Genomic DNA, 27,026 nt, shown 5'->3' with positions numbered 1-27,026 from the left:
CAACTCAACTGACATTACAAAAAAGTCATTCCACTGCATGAGCCACATCAGTTAGCAACATTTTTATAATTTTTTTTACCCCAATTGGTAGTTACAGTCTTATCCCATCGCTGCAACTCCCCTACAGACTCAGGAGATGTGAAGGTCGAGAGCCATGCGTCCTCCAAAACACAACCCTGCCAAGCCGCACTGCTTCTTTGACACACTGCTCGCTTAACCCGGAAGCCAGCCGCACCAATGTGTCGGAGGAAACAACGTCCAGCAAGCGACCGCAGTCATTTTTCAGGCTCTCGGCCCGCCACAAGGAGCTGCTAGAGCACGATGGGAAAAGGAAATCCCAGCCAGCTAACCCTGGGCCAATTGTGCACCACCTCTTGGGTCTCCCGGTCACGGCTGGCTGTGACACAGCCTGGGATCAAACCCAGGTCTGAAGTAACACCTCAAGCGCGGCGATGCTGTGCCTTAGACCGCTGCGCCACTCGAGAAGCCCATCAGTTAGCATAATTTGAATAAACATTCCACATTACCATAGATAAAGAGATCAATGGAACTCAACCAAAGATCCCAGATCTCCCACTGCCCCAAAGCAAAATTAGCCCACATTTAGGTTATTGTTTACATATGTATTTCACACCATGTTGAGGTAAAAATGCTTGTATGGATGTCAACCCGAATACATATTAATGTCATTGTCACCAATGAACTGCATTACAGTTAAAAACGACTGACTACCACCACCGATTTCTCTATGCTACCTATGAAACCTGATTATACGAAAGGGAGTTAGCATTTAGCAGTCACTTCTTCTAAACCTGAAAAGGGACTACTTCTAAATGTTATGCAGCGAAAACAGCCAGATACACTAAGTATACCAAATTAATCGGGGCATGGACTCTACAAGGTGTCGAAAGTGTTCCACAGGGATGCTGGCCCATGTTGACTCCAATGATTCCCACAGTTGTGTCAAGTTGGCTGGATATCCTTTGGGTGGTGGACCATTCTTGATCCACACGGGAAACTGTTGAACGTGAATAACCCAGCAGCGTTGCAGTTCTTGACACAAACCGATGTTTTGTGTACTCAGTGTATTTTTCTACATTGTTCTAATGAATGGGTTTATGGGTTATTTTCCCTTTCCACACATTGACTTGAGTTTAATGTTAACAATATCAATATGTATTCCTATGAACAAGAGAAAGAGGAGTTCAGTGCTGCTGTGAAGCTGAATACACTGAATACACATTTTACTGAGGCCTACTTCCTTAATCCTCCTCATCCCCACTGGGACATAAGGCCATTATATAATTGGCTGCTACACATCGAAACCAAAGGAAAACAAGCCATCAGCACTCATTTTATTAGCTTTATTACTGAACCACAGGAGTGTTGTGCTCTCCAGGTACTTAACTCATCCCACTTGAGAAGGAGCTACAATTCACAAGTCGACTGAGCAGTGAGTGAGATAATCTGTATAAGATAACTTAACGTGATAGACTAAAACATAAAAACAGATTCTTATGGAATGTATGAAATGTTCACACAAAAAAACATAACCCCTACCCCACACATTAAGGAAACATGTAATTGGTAGTTTTTAGACTCAGTTCACTCACATCCTGCCTTTAGCATATTTATGTCAGAGATCTGATTGGCTGTTCAAGTTTCTGGACACAAATCAAATGTCAATGTTGCCATAATTACTCCATCCCCATTTCAAGACAAGTCAACTTTAGGAAAACCCCAAATGTATCTTAATAGTTTGACGTGGCTTCCGCTCCTCGCCTCCTTCCCTTCAGATTAGTGCAGATGAGGAGGCGAGGAGAGGAAGCCATTTTAGACTATTGACATGCAGTCCATCAGGAGGTTGTGTTAGATTTCTTAGAAGACTCTTCGGCCTCCATTCTCTCCCTCTCTACTTTGCCCTTCTCTCCCTGGAAGTAGTCAGACTCAATAAAACGGGACACGTGGGACAGTGTGACATAGACGTCCTTGTCGGTCTCGGTCACCGTGTGGACTCTTTGCTTAATGCCCTTGGAGTACCACCTTGTTGTGGGCACAGGGGCATTGGGGTTGGTGGCCCTGTAGATGCCCTCCCCCTCGGCGAGAGAGATCTTGTACTTGTGCTTTGGACACACTATGCACAGCTTGCCGTCAAATTCCTGCAAGAAGAATGAAATGAAGATAATAAGGTCTTTATCAAATAGATTTTATTTAGCTTGAGCATGCATGTACAAAGGCAAATGTATGTCGCTAGTACCTCGTTTCCAACCAAGGTACATGAATAGAGGAGCAAACTGTAAATGTGAAAGATGTGAAACGGATGTTGACTTGAAAATATAGCTTTATTATAGAAACCAATTACTTATTTGCTGACACAGTTACCAACCTGGCACACACACACAGGGCCGTAACTACATATGAGGACACTGAGGTCCTTTTTTCTCATATGAAAAAAATAATAAGAATAAAAGTTTATATTTTGTACACAATAAAGAAAATCAATTACGGGTCAACATCTATACATTGGTCCCAGCGGTGATCAAAGCTCAGAACGCTTATGTTTTTGATGTGATTTAGTTCTAATCGCGCCTGCCTCTTTGCGAACAAGTAGAATCATGACCAGTGCTTTGTTCGTTAAATTAGCCTGCGCCCCCCGGATTTACCTCCCGGATTTGGGTTTTTAGCAGTAGCCTATATCCACCAATCTCTCAAACGGTTAACTCCGCCCTCTCGCAGAGACAGCGTGAAACGAACAACCCCAGCTTGGATTCGGCTCAAGTAGGCGGCTAGAGACACTGCTGTCAGTGTGTTTGCGAGATACCGGATAAAATGCCATTTTTAAACCGACCTGCGACTACAGACATAGCCCAAACAAACAAAAACAAACTGAAAATGAGTGCACAACTGGTAAATAGTCGCTTATAAATAATCCGTCAATTGGCTAGCAGCGGGTAGAGATTTATATTGCAGTCAAAGGCCTTACATGGTCAATCTGTGGTCTGCATTGGCCGTGCAGCATTTACGGTGATCAAAGGCCTTACATGGTCAATCTGTGGTCTGCATTGGCCGTGCAGCATTTACGGTGATTTGGCCTCTGCAGAAGTCAGGGCATTTATACTTCTTGAGCTTCGCGGAGCAGAGCTGTTGTGAAGGAAGTTGTCAAGGAAGTGAGTTTGTGTCTATACAGGACCTCCCGCCCTCACCTACCGTCAACCAATCATGTCAATGCAGAGCTATACGGAGCCCTCCATATTGTTACAACATTTGAGAGGGGAATGGTGATGCGGTACAGAGCTCAATTTGGCCTCTGCTTGCCTCCGGAGGCCCAGCATTGAGTCACACCATCCATACGGCGCCTCCAACCACATAGCAGATCAAGCATACATTGGCTCTAATGTTGAAGGGCTTTGGCCAGTATTACTTTTATGCCTTGATCACACAAACAGTGTCATTGCGCAAAATGGTATGCAGCATCATCTGGATATGTGTGCTACAAAAGTTAAACATTTACCTTCTGCTCCCATTTCTGTCAGGCCGTTTACGTGTACAAATTGATGCATAAATTCGATAAATCCAACCTATGCACCACACAGAACGCACTGCAACTGCCTCTGCAACACAATACTGCAAGGCAAACGCAGCGTTCCATTGGAAATGAATGTACTCCTGAGTAGGCTACTGAGACATCCAGTGATGTGGCACTCAGTAAAGCTGAGGCAGGCTGCAATTCATGCAGGAGGAGACAGACAGAGGGGAAGCAAGGAGAGAGAGAGGTTAGTACAGTGGTTCGCAAACTTGGGGTCTGGGCTCCATGTGGGGTCCCCTGAGAAAATCTGTACAAATCTTATCAAACAAGTTAGGGAAAAAATTAAATATATGTTTTGATATGAAAATCTCCACCTGGCCTATCTTCCCTGTAGACGAGCACTAAAATGCATCAAAAGGCAAAACAATACCGTTCTAAAAATGTAATACGTTTTCGTTTATATCGTTGGTTGTTCGTCTTATCTCGATCGCCCACTGGAGTTTATATTTTTTATTCATTACCAGTATGAAAATGTATGCACTCACTAACTGTAAGTCGCTCTGGATAAGAGTGTCTGCTAAATGACTAAAATGTAAATGTAATTACCCACAATTTTTTTTTTTTTAAATACATCACTGATATTGATTTTATGCAATTCATCATTACAACTGACTGAACAGTCTCTGATGCTACGTGTCAGTGTGAATCATTTCTCATATTTCCCCCCTTTCAGGGGTATAATATTACAATTGTATAGCTAATAGGCTATGTGTTTATAGCTCGACTGAGGTGAATGAACCTACATTAGCCAATGTGATAATGGCTGGGGTAATTTTTGCTTGTTTTTGTTGTTCTCCCAATAGCATTTTAAAGTGTTTAAATTGTATAGAAATGCAGTAAATGAGCTTCAACTTTTGAAAAAAATCCTCACTGCGGAGGGGGTGGGGGACCTCACTAAAGCTCAAACCCTGGTTACAGCCCTGCACACACACACACACACATGAACACACAAACACACACATACAAAGGCTGGTAGCAGCACAGGGTCAGCTGCAGAGCAGCGACCCTGGAGCAGTTTGGGGGTTAAGTGCCTTGCTCAAAGGCACCACGGCTGTATATGGTACCTGAGATATTGATTACATCAAAGAATAAATAGATTTATTTGGATCAAGCTTACAATACTAAGTCACTCACCTCTATGTCTCCATTTTGCAATGGTCCCCCAGCATCTGTCCAAAGAGGAGAGGATCAGAGTATTGCAGAATAAGAAAACAGTTTATGGCACTGTAACAATTTGCTGACTGGACACACCATACCGATGTTATGTGGGAAAATATCCCATAGATAGCAAAGTAAATCTACCACACTGTTAGTGAGATGCTCCCGAAGTGCATTTATTTCATTAGTTAGATTAAAAAAAATTGACATATATAAACAATGGCTACTGAAAATGTTGCAGAATGCATCTCTGAATTAGCTCGAGTCAAAGATCTGTTTGTGCAGACTTGCGGCACCTGTCAATTATTTTACAGGGTGGTATATTGATGATTTAAATGGTTTGACCCTCCAGATCTGTTGTAAAATATCCAGATACAATGGGTTCCTGACTACAGTCTTAGAAAAAAGGGTTCCAAAAGGGCTCTGTGGCTGTCCCATAGGAGAACCCTTTGAAGAACCATTTTTAGTTCCAGGTAGAACTCTTTTTGGTTTCATGTAGAACTATTTTGGGTTCCATGTAGAACCCTCTGTGGAAAGGGTTCTACTTGGAACCCAAAAGGGTTCTACCTGGAACCAAAATGGTTCCATCTGGAACCAAAAGGGGTTATTCAAAGGGTTCTCCTATGGGGACAGCCGAAGAACCCTGTTGGGGTCTAGATATAACCTTTTTTTCTAAGAGTGTACCTCCGTAGGTAGGCAAGAAGATCTGATCACAGTTAGATCACAATACGTATTTTAATCGTCTACATCTTTTTTAAAAATGTGGGCACAATCATAATGTGGACAAGATCAGGACAAAAGACGCATGTTAGCTCCACATATACAAGGCTAATGACATAGGAGTTGGTAATTGCAATTGGCAAGACAGCACAAACAGATCTGGAGGGACCATTTATTCTACTCACGGTAACAGTGGAAGTCCAGAGCATAGAAGATCTCCTGGTGATAGAGCACCAGAATATCCCTGCCCTCCAGGGTCCTGAACGACCGCTTGGCTTTTATCAGGTCCTCCTTCAAGCCCACAAAGTGCAGACCGGCTGCAGGCTCTTCCCTCTCTCCCCTGTCCTCCATGGATATGATGATACTCCAAATACCGCTTATAGTACAGAGAAAAGTGTGTGAGATTTGTAGCATCTTTCAACTGTCCTTACAGAGTACTTTTTAAAACGTTTATACTGTACATCAAAATATAGTGCCGGTTCAATATTTAATGTTGTGTACATCAACAGTGACAAAATGCTTTGGACTAAAAGGCAGATGCAATTCATAATGTATTTGAATTCTCACATCTTCAAAACATTTGTCTGTGAGCATGTCCATATAATTAAAGTGACAGTATAAATCTGTCATGGCTACTTGATGGAATCTGACCCTTAAGTATTTTATGTATTACAGAGCGGAATAATGAGCATATCAGTTCAAGTTGAGTTATTTCTGAGAGCACATAAATAGTAAGAGCAGCAGGAGCCTGTGCCACATGTCCAACACCCTCTGGCTAAAACATGTCATTTAGTAAGCTGCATATTTCACGTTGCCCTGATGCACTCTATTTAATAGGCCTATTTAGATACACGACCATAACCAGTTGACCCAAACAAGATAAATGTATTTTATCCTTAATTAAGATAGTTTAAATAAAAAACGAACTCCTCTCTCTCTCTCTCTCTCTCAGAAAGTGAAAACACATTTCCATTCCCACTTTCAAATCATTGTTAAATTGTGTTATATTGTTTTTGAATTTTTACCTTGTTAGCAGTTTGTTCTCCTCTCTTGCTGAAGTTGTAATGAGCTCATTTTAGATGTACCCAGGGGCCTAGTCTAATAAGGAGGTATACCATGTCGTTATCTTGTCCCTCCGGCCCATTTCAGTTGTCCCTATCTACCCATCTCACCTTCTGGAGTGGCATGTTGTTCTTATCTCTGTCTAACACAAGGTGGATATTCACACAGACAGACTAGAATTTTCTCTGTAAGATAAATGATGATGTATTATTATTATTATGTATTTTAAAATTAATCAATCCGTATTATTTAGTAAATGGAGACATTTGCATGAATTACAAAGTGATAGCCTGCTAAAGATTTCAAAATACAAAAATCATCTTAACTATCAACATGTTAATTATCTTTAGCTTTGAGATGTGTGCTGTCATTTTTCTTGTTGTTAATTAATTAATTTGTATTTTTTCCCCAATGCGATGACCTTTGGAGAGCGGACCTTTCTATCAATGTTCACTATGAACACTCCGGACCCCCTTTTCAGCGTACCACTTGCCTAGCCATTCAGCCAATCAGAACGCGAGAAGGAGGAGAGCTACGTCCAGTGTCTGAAATCAATAAATGTATTTCTGATATAACCAGACTGTCACAGTAAGTGTTGTGAATGTATACAACTTCCTGTAAACATACATTTTAGATTATTATGAGAACAAACTAGCCAAAGGCTCAAAATACCCCATACAAATGATGATTACATTTGTCCGTTTTATGCATAATACGCATAGTGTTTCAGCAATTTGTCATGCATATGGGCTCATTGTTACAGAGCAGACACCATCATGTCCCGTGTATACAATCATAAAACAAGCAGAGGTCTAGCCCCCCTTGAGGTTCTTAAAAGAGCAGCCAAGGAAGTAAAAGAAGAGAAGATTTCCATTCGATCAGCATCAAGGGATGAAAAAATTTACCGAATGACACTGAAGAGGTACATTGGCATTGACAACAATAAAATTACCATGTACCTGTGCGAAAGAGATGCTATCATAAGAGTTGCAGAGGCACACAAGGTCTTGTCTGATAACATGGATTCTGAGAATGCTAAACATATCAAGAATTTCGCGGACAAATAAGGCGGCTCAATTTACCCCATTTCTGGACAAGCTATGTTTACATGAATTCTGATTATTTCATGGGATACACAACATCGTGAAATATATGTAGTTATCTTTGTTTTAAAGATTACAATATTTCCCTTGACGTAGTGATGCTGAATGTAAAAATGGCTCAACATACCCCACTCCCTACTGTGAACTATACACCCAAGGAACAGACACCAAACGAATGGTCAGAAAAAGCTCATGTACTTTCCAATCATTGACTACCACTGTTTGGTGTTAAAGGGCAATTCCGCTACTTTTCAAACTCATTTTGATTATCTCCAGCACAATACCAGTGTCTACATATGTGAAAACTGCGCATTTCGGTTTAGTATATTTTTTTTTAGTAAAAACGTTCAACCCGATGACATCATCAAAAGTTATTTTCAAACATTGAGATTTGCAGTGACTAATCCTATACCCTGTGATGTCACAAACCAGGTTCCTATTCCAATCATTTCATGCCGATGAATTATCTGATGCATGAAAAAAGTAAAGATGGGCTAATGGAAACAGGAAATGTTACAATTTGCTATATAGGCTAACGCAACAGTGTTTGTGACAAAACCATCAGTAGAGTTGAAAATGCGATGGAAACCCATTTAACTTGTATTTTTTATTCAGTACATGGGAATTTAACCCAAGTTGTTTTTATGTGCACTACGTCATCACACATAGCATTTTATCCGCAATAAATCAGTTTGATGGAAACATCTCTGGTGGGAAAATGCACATATGGTTTTGTGCAGATTTTAGAATATTCGCATGAAAATCTGTCGCCAATTGGATGGAAACCTAGCTATAGAGAAGCATGTTTTAGGACCTTTATCTTATTAACCACAGATCATAGAAACACACTATTTTCACATATGTAAACACTGGTATGGTGCTGGAGATAATGAATATGAGGTTAAAAAGTGGCAGAATTGCACTTTAACATTGTTATGACTAATAGCCTACTTGTCTTGCACTTTAAACAAGAATAAAAACCATCCCTTCAAATATTTGACCTTTATTACATAACTTGTGTGACTCCAGTCTTCCAGCCTTACTCCTGAGATATTTATGGAAAATACACAGTCAAATTGTGATTTAGCTTTATGATCTCAATGTCAGCAGTAGTTTCCTTATCCAATTAACTATCACACAGTAGTGTATAAATCCCAACTGCACTGTCAGCAAGATGTGCTCCTGCAACAAATATCAACACTAGGTGGAGACAAAAACTTGTTGTATTTCACAGGAGGTGCACCAGTTAAGTCTCAGGCCAGCCAGGGCATAATTCAGCCAGTGGCTCATTTAATGCTTGAGAAATCAGATGAAGGTACTTTTGACAAGAATTAATCTTGATTCATATTTAAATTAAAATGAGCATGTCTTTACAGCCATTGGGGACACGTGCACTCCTGTGATAAACTTGAAATTAATTTTCAGTTACAGTGTGTGTCGTTTGAAAGTTAGACACAAAGTTGGAGTTTAAACTTATTTAATTTTGTCCTACACCAGCACTTTCATCTTGTCGAGCTTCCTTTCCATAATTGCTTAGCCCAATGGTTCATACCATTTTTATTAGGAATTTTATTAAAAGGGTGGAAGGATTGTGGTGCACAGTTGTGTGGTAAATTCAGTGAGAAACTTGGGCACTGTTTGGATACTTTCAAGATGAGGATACAATCTGGTCATGTCAGATCAGTGTTTTAGTATGTAGTGTAACCCCTGCTTTCACCTATACAATCGTGTTGATTCAGTTATTATGGTTCAAGGAAAGATGCATTTGAAAACTACTCAAACAGGGCCCATTGTCTTTACAACGGTTACTAACTGCTTTGAAAAACGATTTGTCATTTCCAGTTTTCCCGTGTCAAAAGTACAGCAGCTGCTTTCTAGGAAACAGAAATGAGTAATGCCAACTGGCACCATTGACAACAGATAATAAATGAACATTTGAAGACATTTCAGACAATTCTGTCCATTCAAAATTTTTATAATATACATTTTATAGGTGACATTTGCATCCTCACAACACAAAAGGAAGAGAAAATGAAATAAAACAGAGGAGGACTGCATCGTCCACATCACTGGCTGTGGGCACAGTTGACAGTTGTTTTTTGTCCAAACAAGACCCTTTTCAGCCTCCGAGGGAAAAGCTCCTAAAAACACAATACACACTCACCCACACACAATAAATGAGAAAAATTGTCCATTGCTGTCCACCTTTGCAACACTGTGAGTTTGACAGCTTAGCATGTGGTCCATCTAGTCGACTGTCATTTCGACCAGGTAAACGCTGTTCCAACTGCCTCCTACTCGTCAATACACAGAAGGCAAAGGTCAGTGAGCATGAGACAGTAGAGTACCCCCGGCTGCATCTCAATCCTCTTCAATGGCTTCCTTCCCTCTTCATTACCAAAAATCTGAAAGAGCATGGCAGGTTAGGGAAAAAAAGCAACATGGTGGAAATGTATCCACTCCTTTCACCGATCAGTGATCATGAAGAAAAGGGGGTGAAGAGAGGAAGTCATTTTAGAGTATTGAGACATGGCTCACCCCGGTCGTTGACATCATATCCCTGAACATCCAGTGGCTGAGGAGAACAACAATCCATTTGTGATCCATCGGTCAACTCATTTTTGACTTGACTTCAAGCCAGCCCCAGTGAGGGCATCAGTTCAACAGAGCAAGGTAGGAGAAAAGTTCTCATTTTGATTCTGTTAATCTTAGATTGAATAGTCAAGTATCTCCCTTATAGATCTTACAAACAGAAAATGAATACTCCACACCTATCCATAACTGATTGGTTGTAGCGTCACTGGAAGTGGTGATAAAACGTAATCTTCTTGGCATACAATCCAGGCCAGCACCTCCATGTGAGTGAAAGGTGTAACAGGTCCTGTGTTCCATTGAACAGGTAATGGTAAAAAACACAAGCACCCATGTGAAAACTGCAGGCCTAATGAGCACAGTTGATGGGTTGGCCTGACTGTGACGTTGCCTCACTTACACCATTTCAGCATTACTACTTAGGGCCGATGCTGTTCTTTAGCCAAAGTATTTGCAGCTGAGTTTCAAGAAACATCCTTTTTCACACACAAAATGCAATAGTGGCCATGTGTAGCTCTGAATCACCAATGTGACGTGCTCAAGTCACAGCTTAGCTGATACATGTTGTGGACAACTAAATGTGCTCTTTTAGCTATATGTGCTAACTAACATAAACAATGGCTAATGCCTCTTGGCATGTGTAAATAGTTGATTAAAATACAGAATTCCACTCATTCAACATCACTTTCCATTTTGACCACCTGACTGGCTTGCTTACTAGAATTCCAGGAGTTTGCGCCAATTCCAAGAAAGCATATCAAGCATGTATAATGAGAAGCCTTTTCTGGTGTAGTTTTGAGAAGCGTGGCCAACGGAAGAGGGCAACACAGAAATGGGTGGCGATGAGCAAGAAAAAAAAGAGAAGAAAACACTGAATCCAGAGGAGGCTCCTATAGCTCCTCCCACCAGCCTCCTCTGACTGAATCACTGAAGTAGAGGAGACATGGGGACCGATGGTGTTGTTGGAAATTTGAAGGTCCCTCTCTAAACACACACAACCCAGCAAAAAAACACACCCATCAAAACAATACCAAGCTCAAGCTGAAGAGCAGTTTGAGTGTGAGCTCTCTCCAGGGATGTAGTAGTAAAGAAATAAGGTGGGTAAACGCTGAATGAGTGACACGGACGCTAACAACGCTAATTTAGCGTAATAGGCGCTGGAACACTTTTCACAACATATAGGTGCGTAGACGGTGTTAAGGTGCGTTTGTCCTCCACTACATCCCCGGTTCTCTCCCAGTGAGAGTCTATGAAGGCCCTGAGGTTTGGAGGCAGGGAAAGGATGGATGGAGAGAGGGTGGGCAGGAGAGGAGAATTAACTCATTTGGTTCTGTGCCTGAGACAGCACTTCCTCTTAGTGCCCTATACAGAGTCGTACTCATTAGGGAACACCGTAGCAAACCGTTTTGCAACAGAAAACAAAAACAAGCTGGTTTTTTTATTGGATAGTTTAGGTGGTAGTCCTTCCCTGTTTCAGTCAGTTTTCTGTCGTTAGGTTCCTAATGAACACACCCCAACTCTGGAGAGGTCAGAGTTAAAACAGGAGGTGTGGGGTCAGTCAGGGCAGAGTTTGTGTCTGTAGGTTTGTGTGTTTGTCAAACGGAGATAACGACTGAGGCTGGCTGGCTACGTGGGTGAGACAGAGACGGAAAGAGGGACATATTGACTGAGCAAGACAGCCTGCCAGGCTAACAAAAATACTGAAATTCAGCCATCCAGACACTGAGAAAGACAGACAGAGAAAAAGCCAGCCAGCTTACACTTGAATATGAAAGACTACCAGGGTGTGAAGGGGCCAAGAGGTGTCCAGGTTTGGAGAATTTGGTTAGCAAATTCAAGACTTAAGCCCGAACGTACTTAAAGCAAATGCGTCTAGTGACATGATAAAACGCAGACAGTTGAACAGAAACAATAGTAACCGCAGTAGCACACATTCCATTCAGCTGCATCTTTTTTTGTGTGCTCCGTTCCCAGAGGCACTGCAATACTGGGTCTTTCCATGGAGCAAGCCCCTTTTCCGACTCCCCGTTCATAAATTCCATTCAGATATTACTGCACTTGATCCTCTCCAAAAGGCAGAGATTATCTGCACATCTTGCAACAAACAAGCTCCTGTGGGCTCGGATGTTTGTTTGTGTTTATGTTCATCAACTGTCTGCTTTCTATCAATCCATCAGACCAGGGAGGCAGGCTTTGACTATGTGACCATAGAATAAGGAAACCAAAACCATGCGGTAAAGTCAAATATCAAAAGGACAAATTAAAACATTTCCGACTGCTCTTAACTACACAAATTATATTCGCAGAGATGTTTTTGTTTTATTTTGCGGTCGTACACGACTGTAATTGGAATCCACTAATTTGTTCAGTTATTCATTTACTATCAATGCACCAGACGTACATATATTTTGTTTTAGGGGATGTTCCAGGCCTAACAGGATCAAGAGGGGGCTAGGATCGGACATGTCAGGGTGTGGGGCGTCAATTTGGGGCATTCGTCGTCATCATCATCAAGAGTCCTCGTTCCCAGAATCCTCCTGGTCGTCGTCATAGCAGCCAGTAGTGACCCCTCCTTCTCCTCCACTGGTCCCTCCTGCCTCTCCTCCTGACTCCATGTCGCTCTCCTCCTCCTCTTCATCCTCCTCTTCCTCCTCCTCCATATCGTCATCATAGAGGTCGTCGTAGAGCAGGTCTGAGCTGCTGTCCTGGGAGGGAACCCGGGTCTGGACGCAGTACTCAGCCAGCGTGGTGGGAACCTTGACACCATCACGCTCCGCCTCCGCCACCGTGGACACCACCTGCTTCCTTTGGAAGAGGGGAGGGGGGTTGGGGAGAGAGACATCGCAAAGGGTTCACTCACTGTTTGACTATGTGTGTGTGGAGGTAGGCCAACTTTGTTGTGAAAAAGGTAAATCAAATGGTTGGGTTAGTGTGTGTGTGTTCTTCCTACCTGATAATCTCGGCATATTCCTTGTCCTTGCCCTTGCTGTCTCTCCACTTGCGGAACATAACTGAGGCGTCCACGTTGGCCGGTGAGAACGTGTTGGGCTCGTTCAGCAGAGAGATCACACTCAACAAGATGGTCCTGTACAAACACAAGTTACTAATTTGACTTGATGTCCTCTAAAACATACCTATTACCTGACTATTTCATTTACAAATGGGTCCTTTACCTTACCTTCTAAGTAATGTGGCTTTACTTGATTTCCTTGAGTGGTTGTTATTTGAGCTGACTTCCTTTGTGACAGCAATGTTACCTCACCATTTCACCCATTAGATGCTACTTCCTCTCTGGATGTTTGGTTAAACACACACTCAGCACTTTCAACCTGCCCCGGGGGTTGAGAAAGTGTCTCGACAACTGGCATGTGTAATCTTTTTGGCACTTTGACTGTTGTTAGGGACTGTGTCTACTCCTTAGCTCTGCACTTTAAACCTTTGACACGCAATTGAGGCATTATGATGACACTCCATATTGTCTTTTGGTCTCCCCCAAAGATCTGGTAGGTTGTGATGTCAATGGGTTTTTCTGCCTGTTTAGTCCTCTGTCATTTGTTTCAATGTATAGTTAAAAGTTGATAGTCTTTTTAAAAATATTTGCTCAAAATGGGTAAAAACGTGAAGTGCGATAGACTGACTTAGGTCAAATACAAATGTGAAATAATTTGAAATACCGGTGTGTAGGGTGGGCAATGTTTGCCCTTTTGGGACTATTCGCTTGATTCAACTGTTCCATCAAGCACACCTTGAGTATCTGAAAGTGTTTGAGCTTTGTGGTTGAGCCAGAAGTGTACTCATTAGGCAGCACATTTTTTATTTTTTTTGCCAATAAAAATAGCTTATTTTTGTATTCCGTAGCTAAACATTTTTTAACGTTTTCGGTTGCATGCCATAATGAATGAATACGAGGTTTGGAGCGAGTTGAGGTACCTGACGTTCTGGGTGGGGTTCCACCTCTCTGAGGGGAGCTCCCCGCTCTGGGGGTCGTCGACGGGAGGGTGGAGGATGGAGATGCACACGTCGCCGTTCTGTTGAAACACAAAAACCAGTCAACTTCTGGATGGCGAAAACTCTTGAAATATGTTTGGATTCATATACTTTGGGAATACATTTACCTCATAGATGTTGGGATGCCACATCTTGGTGAGAAAACGGAAGGTCGGAGGGGAGTAGGGGTAGTCGATGGGGAACTTGATGTGAGACTGATAGAGACAACAGAAATGGCCATCAGCTTCAAACATATTTAATTCCATTTATTAAAGCCAAATAACCCTGACAATTACAGTTGGATCCATTTTACATTTACATTTAAGTCATTAGCAGACGCTCTTATCCAGAGCGACTTACAGTTAGTGAGTGCATACATTTTTCATACTGGGCCCCCCATGGGAATCGAACCCACAACCCTGGCGTTGCAAGCGCCATGCTCTACCAACTGAGCTACAGGAGGATACAATTCGGAGAGCATAATAATGATCCCCTAGTTTGTCTGTCATGTTAGTGTGTATGAGCTATTGGGGGCCAAGTGTGTCTGTGTGTGTATGTATGAGCGGGCATGGAGGTCTGTGAGTAAATGTATTCCTCAATCGCCTCCTCTGTGCTGACTCCGCAAAAGCCAGTTCGAGAGAGAGAGCTTGGTATATGTGCTAAATTCCAAACCTGTGCCATCATCACACTATCATAGCCATTCAATTGGACACTACTATACTGCATATCTCCACCGTGTGTAACCCACTTTATAAATGAATCCACTATCAAAGTGAAACCACAAAAAAAGCGTGAGAACATTCTGTCCAGCAGCCCAGCCCTTTGGGGAGAGGCACTGCTCTGCTTCCAAGCAGATAGCATTATCACCGTTTCAAAACATGCCCTGTGCAGACATGACAAGGTCGGTGTGAGCTTTACTTCTGATACTCTTCACTGCTTCCCTTTTGGATCAGGTCCCTGTACGGACCCTATATATATTTTTTACTAAACAGAGCACTTTTAACATGTGCAAACAGTAGCCTTCCTGTTATACCCACACCTTTACCGCTAGTTAAACAAAGTATTTTATGATTGTAAATAGAGAACAACCGATAATCGGCCGAGCCGATATAATCGGGCCGATATTGCCCTTTTGTAGTCTATCCGGCCTTCTGTATCAGCTTTGCCGATTGTCCCGCTACATAGCAAAACTGCTGCTATGCCAGCCACCACTCACCACCTGAGCACTGCACAATGCTGAGGAATGTCTAGCTTGGAAAATCAGCAGAAGCAGCAAGCTAGCTCATTCTCCAACAGAAAGGTGCAGTATTGAGAAATTGATGAATTGACACAGTGACCAAAATTGAACACCTGTTACAAATATTAGTTTTGTTTATTCACTAATAAGGCTCGTGTCTACGTGCCCGGACATGCATGCAATAAGCAAGAAAGCTTGGTAGCTAAGCAGATAGCAAATATTAGGATAACAGGTCACATAGCTAACTAACCCTTTCATCTGTGGTGTTAGCTAGCTATATTAGCTACTATGCTAGCTAGTTGACTAGATAATCATGTTGCTAAGATCAGATAGGAGCTAATAGCCAACGTAGCTAGCTAATGTTAGCTGGTTATCATTTTGAACATGCACCCTTTTTGGCAACGAGCCATCTGACTTGCGGTGTAACGTTAGGTATTTACTGGTGTGCTGATCTGACCAGCCACAATCATATACGTAAATTGACAGTTAATAGTTGGATTAGATGATTGTCGTAACAGGGAACGTAGTAAGTGTTTTTAAATGCCTAAATAAAAGGTTGACAATAGGTTTAGCTACCTAAGAATCTTCCTGCATGTTTATAGACCAAGAAAGCTTTAGATCAGCGAGCGTGTGTGCATTCTCACTTCTCAAACTATGGGCAGATTTGAGTCATTCAGACAGAACGTGCATCGTCGTTTAATATTTTTTCCTACCCTCGCTCTCCCTGTTAGATATTATGCACATTTATGGCTTGGTAGCAAATGTCATCGTCATTGACCTAGTTCTCATAGTAGCAGTAAACAGCAGCAAGTGATATGAGCAATGGAGAGAGTTGTGAGGAGATGTGAAAGGGAGCGGAGTTACAGCCTCGCTCTATCCAATCGTAGCAGTAGGATCAAGTTACAACCTGCCCATTTCTTAACAGATATCTGAACTAGCCAATTTAGTTGTTTCTAAATTCGTCCTGGCAGCTGAGTTGTTTAGAGATGCATCCTCACAGCTGAAAATAATCATTTTTCCCGATCACGGAAAAATAATAAAAATACTATCTGTGATCACAAATCATGACGTTATGTTGGACCAATTTCCATTGAATAGATGTTATTTTATATTCTCAAACTAACAGCAGTGCCTATATGTCCTTCAATACAGGCGTGACATGCTGGAGTGTTGCTTCTGTGCAAATGTTGTTGATCAGTAGGCTAATATAAGTCCCAAATGGAAGGCAAACAGATTGTTTGCCATCTGTAGCACCATAGACTCCACTGATCAGCCAAAACAAGCTCAGTAACTCAATGCATGCACACACTCCTATTGAATATTCATTCACCTGTATTGTGAGTAGGCCTATGCAATCTTACATTTACCCAGTCTATCAAGAGATTTACCATTCAAATAAAATTATTACCATGATGTTGCTATGTAGTTAGATTGGTAACAACAAAGTCAAATGTATTGTTTGATTTTAAAATTGATTCATTAATGCATACATGGCTGTTTCTGGCAAATTTCATTATATTGAATATCGGCCTCCTTGAGACCCAAAGATCGGTATCGACCCTAAAAAGCCTAGATCGGTCGTTCTCTACTTGTAAACCGGTTTTCTGGTTGAGAAGACGTCATGTAACTAGATTAGTCACATAACATCTTTGTTCCTCAGAAAGACGTCACATTTCTTTTTTAAATCTTTTAAATCTTTTTTTTTTAAAGGGGGTAGATCAGCTTTAATATTGCAGATAGATTGTAACTTCCATCAATGTAACGGTCTGCATCACTTCCAATCCCCCATATATTTTTGCGCAAATATATATATCTATATATACACATACATACATATAAATACATATACACTACTGTTCAAAGTTTGGGGTCACTGAGAAATGTCCTTGTTTTCGAAAGAAAAGTAATTTTTTTGTCCATTAAAATAACATAAAATTGATCAGAAATACAGTGTAGACATTGTTAATGTTGTAAATGGCTATTGTAGCTGGAAACTGCTGATTTTAAATGGAATATCTACATAGGCGTACAGAGGCCCATTATCAGCAACCATCAGTCCTGTGTTCCAATGGCACGTTGTGTTTGCTAATCCAAGTTTATCATTTTAAAAGGCTAATTGATCATTAGAAAACCCTTTTCCAATTATGTTAGCACAGCTGAAAACTGTTGTGCTGATTAAAGAAGCAATACAACTGGCCTTCTTGAGACTAGTTGAGTATCTGGAGCATCAGCAATTGTGGGTTCGATTACAGGCTCAAAATGGCCAGAAACAAATAACTTTCTTCTGAAACTCGTCAGTCCATTCTTGTTCTGAGAAATGAAGGCTATTCCAATGCGAGAAATTGCCAAGAAACTGAAGATCTCGTACAACACTGTGTACTACTCCCTTCACAGAACAGCGCAAACTGGCTCTAACCAGAATAGAAAGAGGAGTGGGAGGCCCCAGTGCACAACTGAGCAAGAGGACAAATACATTAGAGTGTCTAGTTTGAGAAACAGGCGCCTCACAGGTCCTCAACTGGCAGCTTCATTAAATAGTACACGCAAAACACCAGTTTCAACGTCAACAGTGAAGCGGCGTCTCCGGGATGCTAACCTTCTAGGCAGAGATGCAAAGAAAAATACATATCTCAGACTGCCCATCTTAATCTTTTCTTTTTATTGGCCAGTCTGAGATATGGCTTTTTCTTTGCAACTCTGCCTAGAAGGTCAGCATCCCGGAGTCTCCTCTTCACTGTTGACGTTGAGACTGGTGTTTTGCGGGTACTATTTAATGAAGCTGCCAGTTGAGGACCTGTGAGGCGCCTGGGATAATACTAAAGAGTTAATTAGGGTGATTTTTCCACAAATAGACAGGTATTTACCTTTCCATGGTAGCAAGATCTTATCTATTTTTGCTAACTTTCTATTAAAATGTATTGGAGTGAGATCATTTATTTATTTTGGGATATGTATACCGAGTATATCCACATCACCATCAGACCATTTTATTGGTAAACTACACGGTAATGTACAGTGGGGAAAAAAAGTATTTAGTCAGCCACCAATTGTGCAAGTTCTCCCACTTAAAAAGATGAGAGGCCTGTAATTTTCATCATAGGTACACGTCAACTATGACAGACAAATTGAGAAATAAAAATCCAGAAAATCACATTGTAGGATTTGTAATGAATTTATTTGCAAATGATGGTGGAAAATAAGTATTTGGTCACCTACAAACAAGCAAGATTTCTGGCTCTCACACACCTGTAACTTCTTCTTTAAGAGGCTCCTCTGTCCTCCACTCGCTATCTGTATTAATGGCACCTGTTTGAACTTGTTATCAGTATAAAAGACACCTGTCCACAACCTCAAACAGTCACACTCCAAACTCCACTATGGCCAAGACCAAAGAGCTGTCAAAGGACACCAGAAACAAAATTGTAGACCTGCACCAGGCTGGGAAGACTGAATCTGCAATAGGTAAGCAGCTTGGTTTGAAGAAATCAACTGTGGGAGCAATTATTAGGAAATGGAAGACATACAAGACCACTGATAATCTCCCTTGATCTGGGGCTCCACGCAAGATCTCACCCCGTGGGGTCAAAATGATCACAAGAACGGTGAGCAAAAATCCCAGAACCACACGGGGGGACCTAGTGAATGACCTGCAGAGAGCTGGGACCAAAGTAACAAAGCCTACCATCAGTAACACACTACGCCGCCAGGGACTCAAATCCTGCAGTGCCAGACGTGTCCCCCTGCTTAAGCCAGTACATGTCCAGGCCCGTCTGAAGTTTGCTAGAGTGCATTTGGATGATCCAGAAGAGGATTGGGAGAATGTCATATGGTCAGATGAAACCAAAATAGAACTTTTTGGTAAAAACTCAACTCGTCGTGTTTGGAGGACAAAGAATGCTGAGTTGCATCCAAAGAACACCATACCTACTGTGAAGCATGGGGGTGGAAACATCATGCTTTGGGGCTGTTTTTCTGCAAAGGGACCAGGACGACTGATCCGTGTAAAGGAATGGGGCCATGTATCGTGAGATTTTGAGTGAAAACCTCCTTCCATCAGCAAGGGCATTGAAGTTGAAACATGGCTGGGTCTTTCAGCATGACAATGATCCCAAACACACTGCCCGGGCAACGAAGGAGTGGCTTCGTGAGAAGCATTTCAAGGTCCTGGAGTGGCCTAGCCAGTCTCCAGATCTCAACCCCATAGAAAATCTTTGGAGGGAGTTGGAAGTCCGTGTTGCCCAGCGACAGCCCCAAAACATCACTGCTCTAGAGGAGATCTGCATGGAGGAATGGGCCAAAATACCAGCAACAATGTGTGAAAACCTTGTGAAGACTTACAGAAAACGTTTGACCTGTGTCATTGCCAACAAAGGGTATATAACAAAGTATTGAGAAACTTTTGTTATTGACCAAATACTTATTTTCCACCATAATTTGCAAATAAATTCATTAAAAATCCTACAATGTGATTTTCTGGATTTTCTTTTCTCAATTTGTCTGTCATAGTTGACGTGTACCTATGATGAAAATTACAGGCCTCTCTCATCTTTTTAAGTGGGAGTACTTGCACAATTGGTGGCTGACTAAATACTTTTTTTCCCCACTGTACATGTTTTATTTTTTTGTGATCCAATACGTAATATAGTACATTTATCATAATTTGGTTGTAATCCAGAGGGGTTAGAAAATGTATCTAGATCCTCTATGAGGCTGTGGAGGGATTCAAATTGTGGATTTAAAAGAAAACATGAATCATCAGCATACAATGACACCTTTGTTTTTAAGCCCTGGGTTTCTAATCCCTTGATATTATTGTTGGATCTGATTTTAATAGCTAACATTTCGATGGCCATAATAAATAGATATTCCGATAGTCGACAACCTTGTTTTACTCCTCGACAGTTTAAAACTTTCTGAGAAATAGCCATTATTTACTATTTTACACCTCGGGTTACTATACATGATTTAAACCCATTTTATAAGAGATTCTCCAAAATTCAAATGCTCCAGGCATGTATATATAAACTCCAGCCGTACTTTATCAAAAGCCTTTTCAAAGTCAGCTATGAATAGCAGGCCTAGTTTCCCAGATTTTTCATAGTGTTCTATTGTTTCCAGTACTTGCCTTATATTATCTCCATCGTCCATGTAAAAAAACCTGTCTGATTAGAATGAATAATGTCCGACAATACCTTTTTAATTCTATGCGCTATACATTTTGCTAGAATTTTTGAATCACAACACTAAAGTGTAAGTGTATGGACTGGATCTTTATATTTCCCACTTGTATTCTGTTTCAGTAATAATGAAATCAGACCTTCTTCTTGGGTGTCTGATAATCTACCATTTACATAGGAGTGGTTATAACATGCTAATAACGGTCCTCTGAGTATATCAAAAAAGGTTTGGTATACCTCAACTGGTATGCCATCCAACCCTGGAGTGTTCCTGGACTTAAAGTCTTTAATTGCATCCAGAAGTTCCTCCTCTGTAATTTCACCTTCACATGAGTCTTTCTGTATGGCTGTTAATTTTACATTATCAATAGAAAAAAAATCCCTACAATTAGCTTCAGTTAGAGGAGATGGGAGGCGACTGAAACGAAAACATATGCTTAAAGTACTTTGCTTCCTCCTTCAAAATATAATTTGGTGAATTATGGGTTACTCTGTCATTTGTAACCAATTTCAGTAAATTATTTTTTGTAGCATTTCTATGTTGAAGATTTAAAAAGAATTTGGTGCATTTTTCCCCATATTCCATCCAGTTAGCTTTATTTTTTATAATATATTACACTTGATCTTGAATAAGTTCCTCAATTTATTTTTCCTCTAACTTATTCTGAGCCTCTATGTTAGTTTTTATTGCTATCTATCTGTTCTGTTAGACCTTCTATTTCCTTTGTTAGTATGGACTCTTTTGACCTAAATTGCTTTTGTTTTCGAGAAGAGTACTGAATTGCATGGCCTCTAAAGGCACATTTAAAAGTGTCCCATACAATAAGGGGATTTGCTGTACCTATGTTATGTCAGAAAAATTAAGTTATAAATTCCTCTGTCCTAATTAAAAACAAGTTATCATCCAATAGGCTTTGATTACATTTCCAATATCCTCGCCCACGTGGAAATTCAGAAAGAGTAATGTATATGCCAATTATATGATGGTTCGACCACATTCTGTCCCCTATCAACACTTTCACTTTTGGTGCCAACGAGAATGACATAAGAAAGAAGTCAAGACGACTAGCTTGATTGAGTCTCCGCCTTGTATATCTCACTAGGTCAGGATATTTAAGCCTCCATATATCCACTAGTTCTAATGTATCTATGACATTCATGATTTCTTTAAGAGCATGATGGTAATAGTTTGTAGTGTGATTTCCTTTACGGTCCATTGAGCTATTTAAAACAGTATTATAATCTCCCACCATAATAATAGTCTTGTATTGCATGCAGGGTTGATAATTTATTATATATATTTTCTAAGAAGCATGGATCATCATTATTTGGTCCGTAAAGGTTAATGAGGCATATCTGTTTATGGTCCAATAACATATTTAAAATCATCCATCTACCTTCCGGATCTGTTTGGACAATTTGCACATTCGGATCAAAATTCTGTTAATTAATATCATCACCCTTTTGAGTTTCTTTGCCCATGGGGAAGTATATTTCGCCCCGCCAGTCCTTTTTCCACACAACTTCATCTAGAATTGTTGAATGTGTTTCCTGTAAACAATAGATATTATATTCCCTCTCTTTGAGCCAGGTAAATATTGTTCTTCTTTTCTTCTTATCTACTAAGCCATTACAATTATAACTGGCGTCACCTTTTAGTTGTTAGGCTATCTGAAAATACCCGTAGTTAGTTATTAGGGTCGGGACGATACCGGTATCACAATACTCGTTAGTATCGTGGCAAGGAAACAAATCACGAAGGGGATTTAACTTCTTTAGGAAAACAGTCATAATGTTGGAAACAAACATTATGTTGTCATCCAGAATCACATTTATTTCCCAAGCTTCGGGTTTTCATTTTTTACATGGAAAAAAATATTGCGACACTGGTATCATCACAGCGCTAGTAGTTATTTGGTCCGATAACCAGACTAAAACCAGATAAATACATATTTTGTGTTTGCTAGAAAGACATCTCAACGATGAGACAGCCTATAGGGAGGAGGTCAGAGACCTGGCCGTGTGGTGCCAGGACAACAACCTCTCCCTAAACGTGACCAAGACAAAGGAGATGATTGTGGACTACAGGAAAAAAAAAGAGGACTGAGCACGCCCCCATTCTCATCGATGGGGCTGTAGTGGAACAGGTTGAGAGCTTCAAGTTCCTTGGTGTCCACATCACCAACGAACTATCATGGTCCAAACACACCAAGACAGTCGTGAAGAGGGCACGACAAAGCCTATTCCCCCTCAGGAGACTGAAAAGATTTGGCATGGGTCCTCAGATCCTCAAAAAAATTCTACAGCTGCACCATCGAGAGCATCCTGACTGGTTGCATCACCGCCTGGTATGGCAACTGCTTGGCCTCCGACCGCAAGTCACTACAGAGGGTAGTGCGTACGGCCCAGTACATCACTGGGGCCAAGCTTCCTGCCATCCAGGACCTCTATACCAGGCGGTGTCAGAGGAAGGCCCTCAAAATTGTCAGACTCCAGCCACCCTAGTCATAGACTGTTCTCCCTGCTACCGCACGGCAAGCGGTACCGGAGTGCCAAGTCTAGGTCCAAAAGACTCCTCAACAGCTTCTACCCCCAAGCCATAAGACTCCTGAACAGCTAATCATGGCTACCCGGACTATTTGCACTGCCCCCCCACCCCATCCTTTTTACGCTGCTGCTACTCTGTTAATTATTTATGCATAGTCACTTTAACTCTACCCACATGTACATATTACTTCAACTATCTCAACTAGCCGGTGCCCCCGCACATTGACCCTGCACCGGTACCCCCCTGTATATATAGCCTCCCTACTGTTATTTTATTTTACTTCTGCTCTTTTTTCTCAACACTTTATTTGTTGTTGTTTTATTTTTACTTTTTTTGTTAAAAATAAATGCACTGTTGGTTAAGGGCTGTAAGTAAGCATTTCACTGTAATGTCTGCACCTGTTGTATTCGGCGCATGTGACCAATAAAATTTGATTTGATTTGATTTGACATGTACAAAACTTTCCTTTACAACCTGACCATGATGTCTCTCACAAAATGTTATAATGATCATTGCATTAATGTCATTGCAATCATTTTTGCCCAGTTGGAAGAGTGCATGCTATGGCCTGGATGTGGGCTCCCTCTCACCAGACTTATATGCTAATGTGGTGGACTAGCCACACTGAATAAGTCACTCAGGGGAAAGGAGAAGATTCTCATCATGCCCTTGTCTTCCTCCCTCGCTCTATGCTGAGGTGCCATTTATATCCGTCCACAGCTAAAAATAGGAGTCTGGAGCATAACGATCAAACTGCAAGGGGGAAGGAGGCTGGCTAGGGAGGGGGTGAGTGGGAAAGACACGAAGAGAGAGAAACAGACAGAGAGAGAGCGAGCGAGCTTGAAGGGAGAAACACCTGTAGACATACACACAAACCTGCTACACCCCTAGGCAACAAAGCAGCGTGTTGTGGATCCCACCCTCGAACCCTCCCCCCCCCTCCTCCATGGTTGGCTCACCACGCACAAACCTGCTACACCCCTACGCAACCCCTCCACAGTTGCCTCACCTTAAAGTAGCCTCCCTCATACAGTGTGTTGGGAGGGCCAAAGATGGCCACCTCCCAGTTGTAGAGGTCCGACTCCTCCACCAGGCCGATGCGGAAGCCCTCCACTGGCTGCTCCTGCAGGGACTTCAGCTCCATCATCAGGGCCTTCTGGGAACTGGGCGTCGAATGGTGGGCCATGGCTTTCCCACTTCTGACACCAGTAGGCACATAAAGAGAGGCAAAGGGACATTTCAGAATTCATTTTTTTCCTCCTTGTAGGTTGGCTATTTGACTTATAATGACACAACCAAATCAACTAATAACTGGACCTTGTTGGCTTACTGGTTACAATAAATATATAGGCCAAACAATGGGCATGCATTTTTCAGAGAGGCTCCTTTATGACCTCAGGAGCAATATTAACAAACAATAGTTTAATTAGGCTATTAAGGAAGATTTGCATGCAGTTTGAGTACAGAGAGCGCAATGTCAAGGCTGGCAAACAGCAACATCATGTCGAATTCAAAGTAGGACAATTTCTGTATCGTGTAGCAAAGCCTGGGGCTGACTGCAACGATTAGGCCTTTGACAACTCAAATGGATTCAAGCTAATTAAACATTAATTACCTATATCCACGCAGTGTTTGTACTATCTTGTCCTGTTTTCAATGGGATATAACAAGCTATTTATTTTGTAACTGGTGACGCATACAGTCAAATCATAGGCACATGTGAAGTTTCATGTTGACAGAACTGTTCTATCTTGACAAACTAGACAGGAACACATTGAAATAATTTTCTCCTCGCGTGGTATTTTTGTTCTTTGTGCCACTGCTGGCACTTGGCATGGGGGTAAACAACAACGTTAGGAAACTATTTGAACCATTCTTGGGTCAAAAACTCTAGCGACGAATTGGTCTCGTTGACATTTTCCCCGTCTCCCCTGGTTATCCCCCGTTCCGACAGTCGTTCGGTTGATTAATCCGCTGGTTGTTTGTTTGTTTATCTGCTCTTTTCTGGCAGCTCGAACTTCTCCCCACGTCAGCTCAACCCCCACCGAGTAACTCCGTTGAAAAAAGGAACAGCCTTCTCCACAACATTTCCTCCACCACCACGTCGAGAGGTCTGTATTTTATCGACCTAACTTTAGTGAAAACGGCAGACAGTGGAAGCTTTGCACTTGCGAACTACACTGAATTCTATTTTCACCGTGTCGATGCTTCCGGCTATCATTGCGCGTGTCTCCACTACGTACTTGCGTAGCTAGACTCACGTCCAACGTGCGCGGTCTTCTCAGAATGATGTGCACTTGTTTTTTGCTTGGCAGGTTTTTAATGTATTGACAATTACATAATTTAATGTAATTAAAGCCTATAGTTTTTCCTCATGTATAATTTACAGATAGAGTTGATAGACAATGGACTTTCAATAGTGATAACAACATATGGTGAATTGGCACCCATGCACAGATTATGGGTATAAAACCCTCAATGGTAATTGGTCTGTACCCTAGTCTCGGAAATCCCAGACCTAGGGCATATAATGTGGGAGGAAACCCGTCTGCCTAGGGAGCCATGGACAAACCCATTTCAAATTCATACCATTAAAGCAATAACAAAACAAGTTAGAGTCACTCTAGAACACGTGTCAAACACAAGCCCCGCGGGGCGAATCCGGCCTGTGACACATTTCTATCTGGGCAGCGCAATGATTTGGGTTGTCAATTCATTTAAACCCGCTTCCATACCGCCCGCAATGCACTGCACTACAAGTCACAGCAAGCACTGCTAACTTGCTGCACGCCAAACCGCAGTGTATTGCCACAGACACACCCCTCATCCCAGACTCACACCTACACATGAGCCAGCCAGTGTACTGTATCATATCATCACCAATTGCACTAACCAAATGTTCTACAAGACCGAAAGTTTAAACGTGTTGTAGGCTAAAACATTTCCATGCCAAGTTTCGGTTCCAACGGGTCATTGCTGTATCCTACAGAAAATGTAATCTTGGTTGTCAAAAAGTTATAAGATAAAGGATTCACACACGGGTATACATTACTACTAAAGGATAATAGGACGGACACACAAGCGAGTATAAAAGAGTCATCTACTTTATGAAATTACAGCCTGATGCGCTTGCATTGGTGAATTCAACATAACTTGCGCTGCTTTCGTGTGTCCCGGATATTAATTGTCATCTTATTGCTTGTATTTCTGCTTGTATTTCTCATATTGCTTTCTAAATTATTAATAGGCCTACCTGAGAAGATAATATTTCAGCTAAAAGCTAAATTGCAGTATATATATATCGCACATACAGTACATATAAATACATTTAATAAAACCCAATGGACAATATGCACTATTTAATTTGATGTTTTTTTTTTTTTAATGAAAGAATATCAAGATATATTGGAAAATTATGTTATTCTCACACACACACACACACACACACACACACGAAACACAGCTGTCTGTTTAGTTTATTGCGTTGAAGGAGGTGAGGTGTGGAGGTGTGTCTCTCTCGCTACAGTATAGGTAAGAGTTATTCCTCTGGGAACGCCATGCAGACAAAACCCTGACTGGAACTACATCCCAGTAAGTACGCTATTTCTAAATATGCCTTATTTTGACACTTTAATTTAAAAAATAAAATAAAAACATGTTTTTTTAAAGAGACATGTAAAACGTGATTGATAGAGTTTAACAGATCGCACTTTGATTGATGTGTTACAGTACTTTGAAGCTATGGGAGACTTTTCTAGGTGTGAAGATATTTCAACATCTCCAGGCGATAACAGGGTAACTGGAGCTTGGTTCCCAAGTTTCTAAACCATACTAAACCACATAGTCGCAGAAAGTA

General features: G+C 41.4%; 2 protein-coding genes across 2 annotated transcripts; both read right to left on the bottom strand.

Moving 5' to 3' along the window:
• Positions 1-1,349: 1,349 nt before the first annotated feature.
• Positions 1,350-6,551, bottom strand: rfesd (Rieske (Fe-S) domain containing). The gene is made up of 4 exons (XM_084172899.1): positions 6,490-6,551; positions 5,650-5,840; positions 4,721-4,755; positions 1,350-2,159 (listed from the first exon to the last, which is right to left on the bottom strand). The coding sequence occupies exons 2-4, from the start codon at positions 5,813-5,815 to the stop codon at positions 1,857-1,859; spliced, it is 504 nt and encodes a 167-aa protein (XP_084029025.1). The 5' UTR covers positions 5,816-5,840; positions 6,490-6,551; the 3' UTR covers positions 1,350-1,856.
• Positions 6,552-9,569: 3,018 nt separating this feature from the next.
• On the bottom strand, positions 9,570-25,403 carry LOC311138711 (ubiquitin-conjugating enzyme E2 R2-like). Its single transcript, XM_084173504.1, has 6 exons — positions 24,786-25,403; positions 24,180-24,369; positions 14,337-14,423; positions 14,152-14,249; positions 13,172-13,306; positions 9,570-13,026 (listed from the first exon to the last, which is right to left on the bottom strand). The coding sequence occupies exons 2-6, from the start codon at positions 24,354-24,356 to the stop codon at positions 12,732-12,734; spliced, it is 792 nt and encodes a 263-aa protein (XP_084029630.1). The 5' UTR covers positions 24,357-24,369; positions 24,786-25,403; the 3' UTR covers positions 9,570-12,731.
• Positions 25,404-27,026: the final 1,623 nt, after the last annotated feature.

Source organism: Coregonus lavaretus, assembly GCF_964263955.1.
Source record: "Coregonus lavaretus genome assembly, chromosome: 12".
Classification (NCBI taxonomy): Eukaryota; Metazoa; Chordata; class Actinopteri; order Salmoniformes; family Salmonidae; genus Coregonus; species Coregonus lavaretus.
Note: the sequence above shows the minus strand (reverse complement) of the source record. Positions and strands in the feature narration are given on the sequence as shown.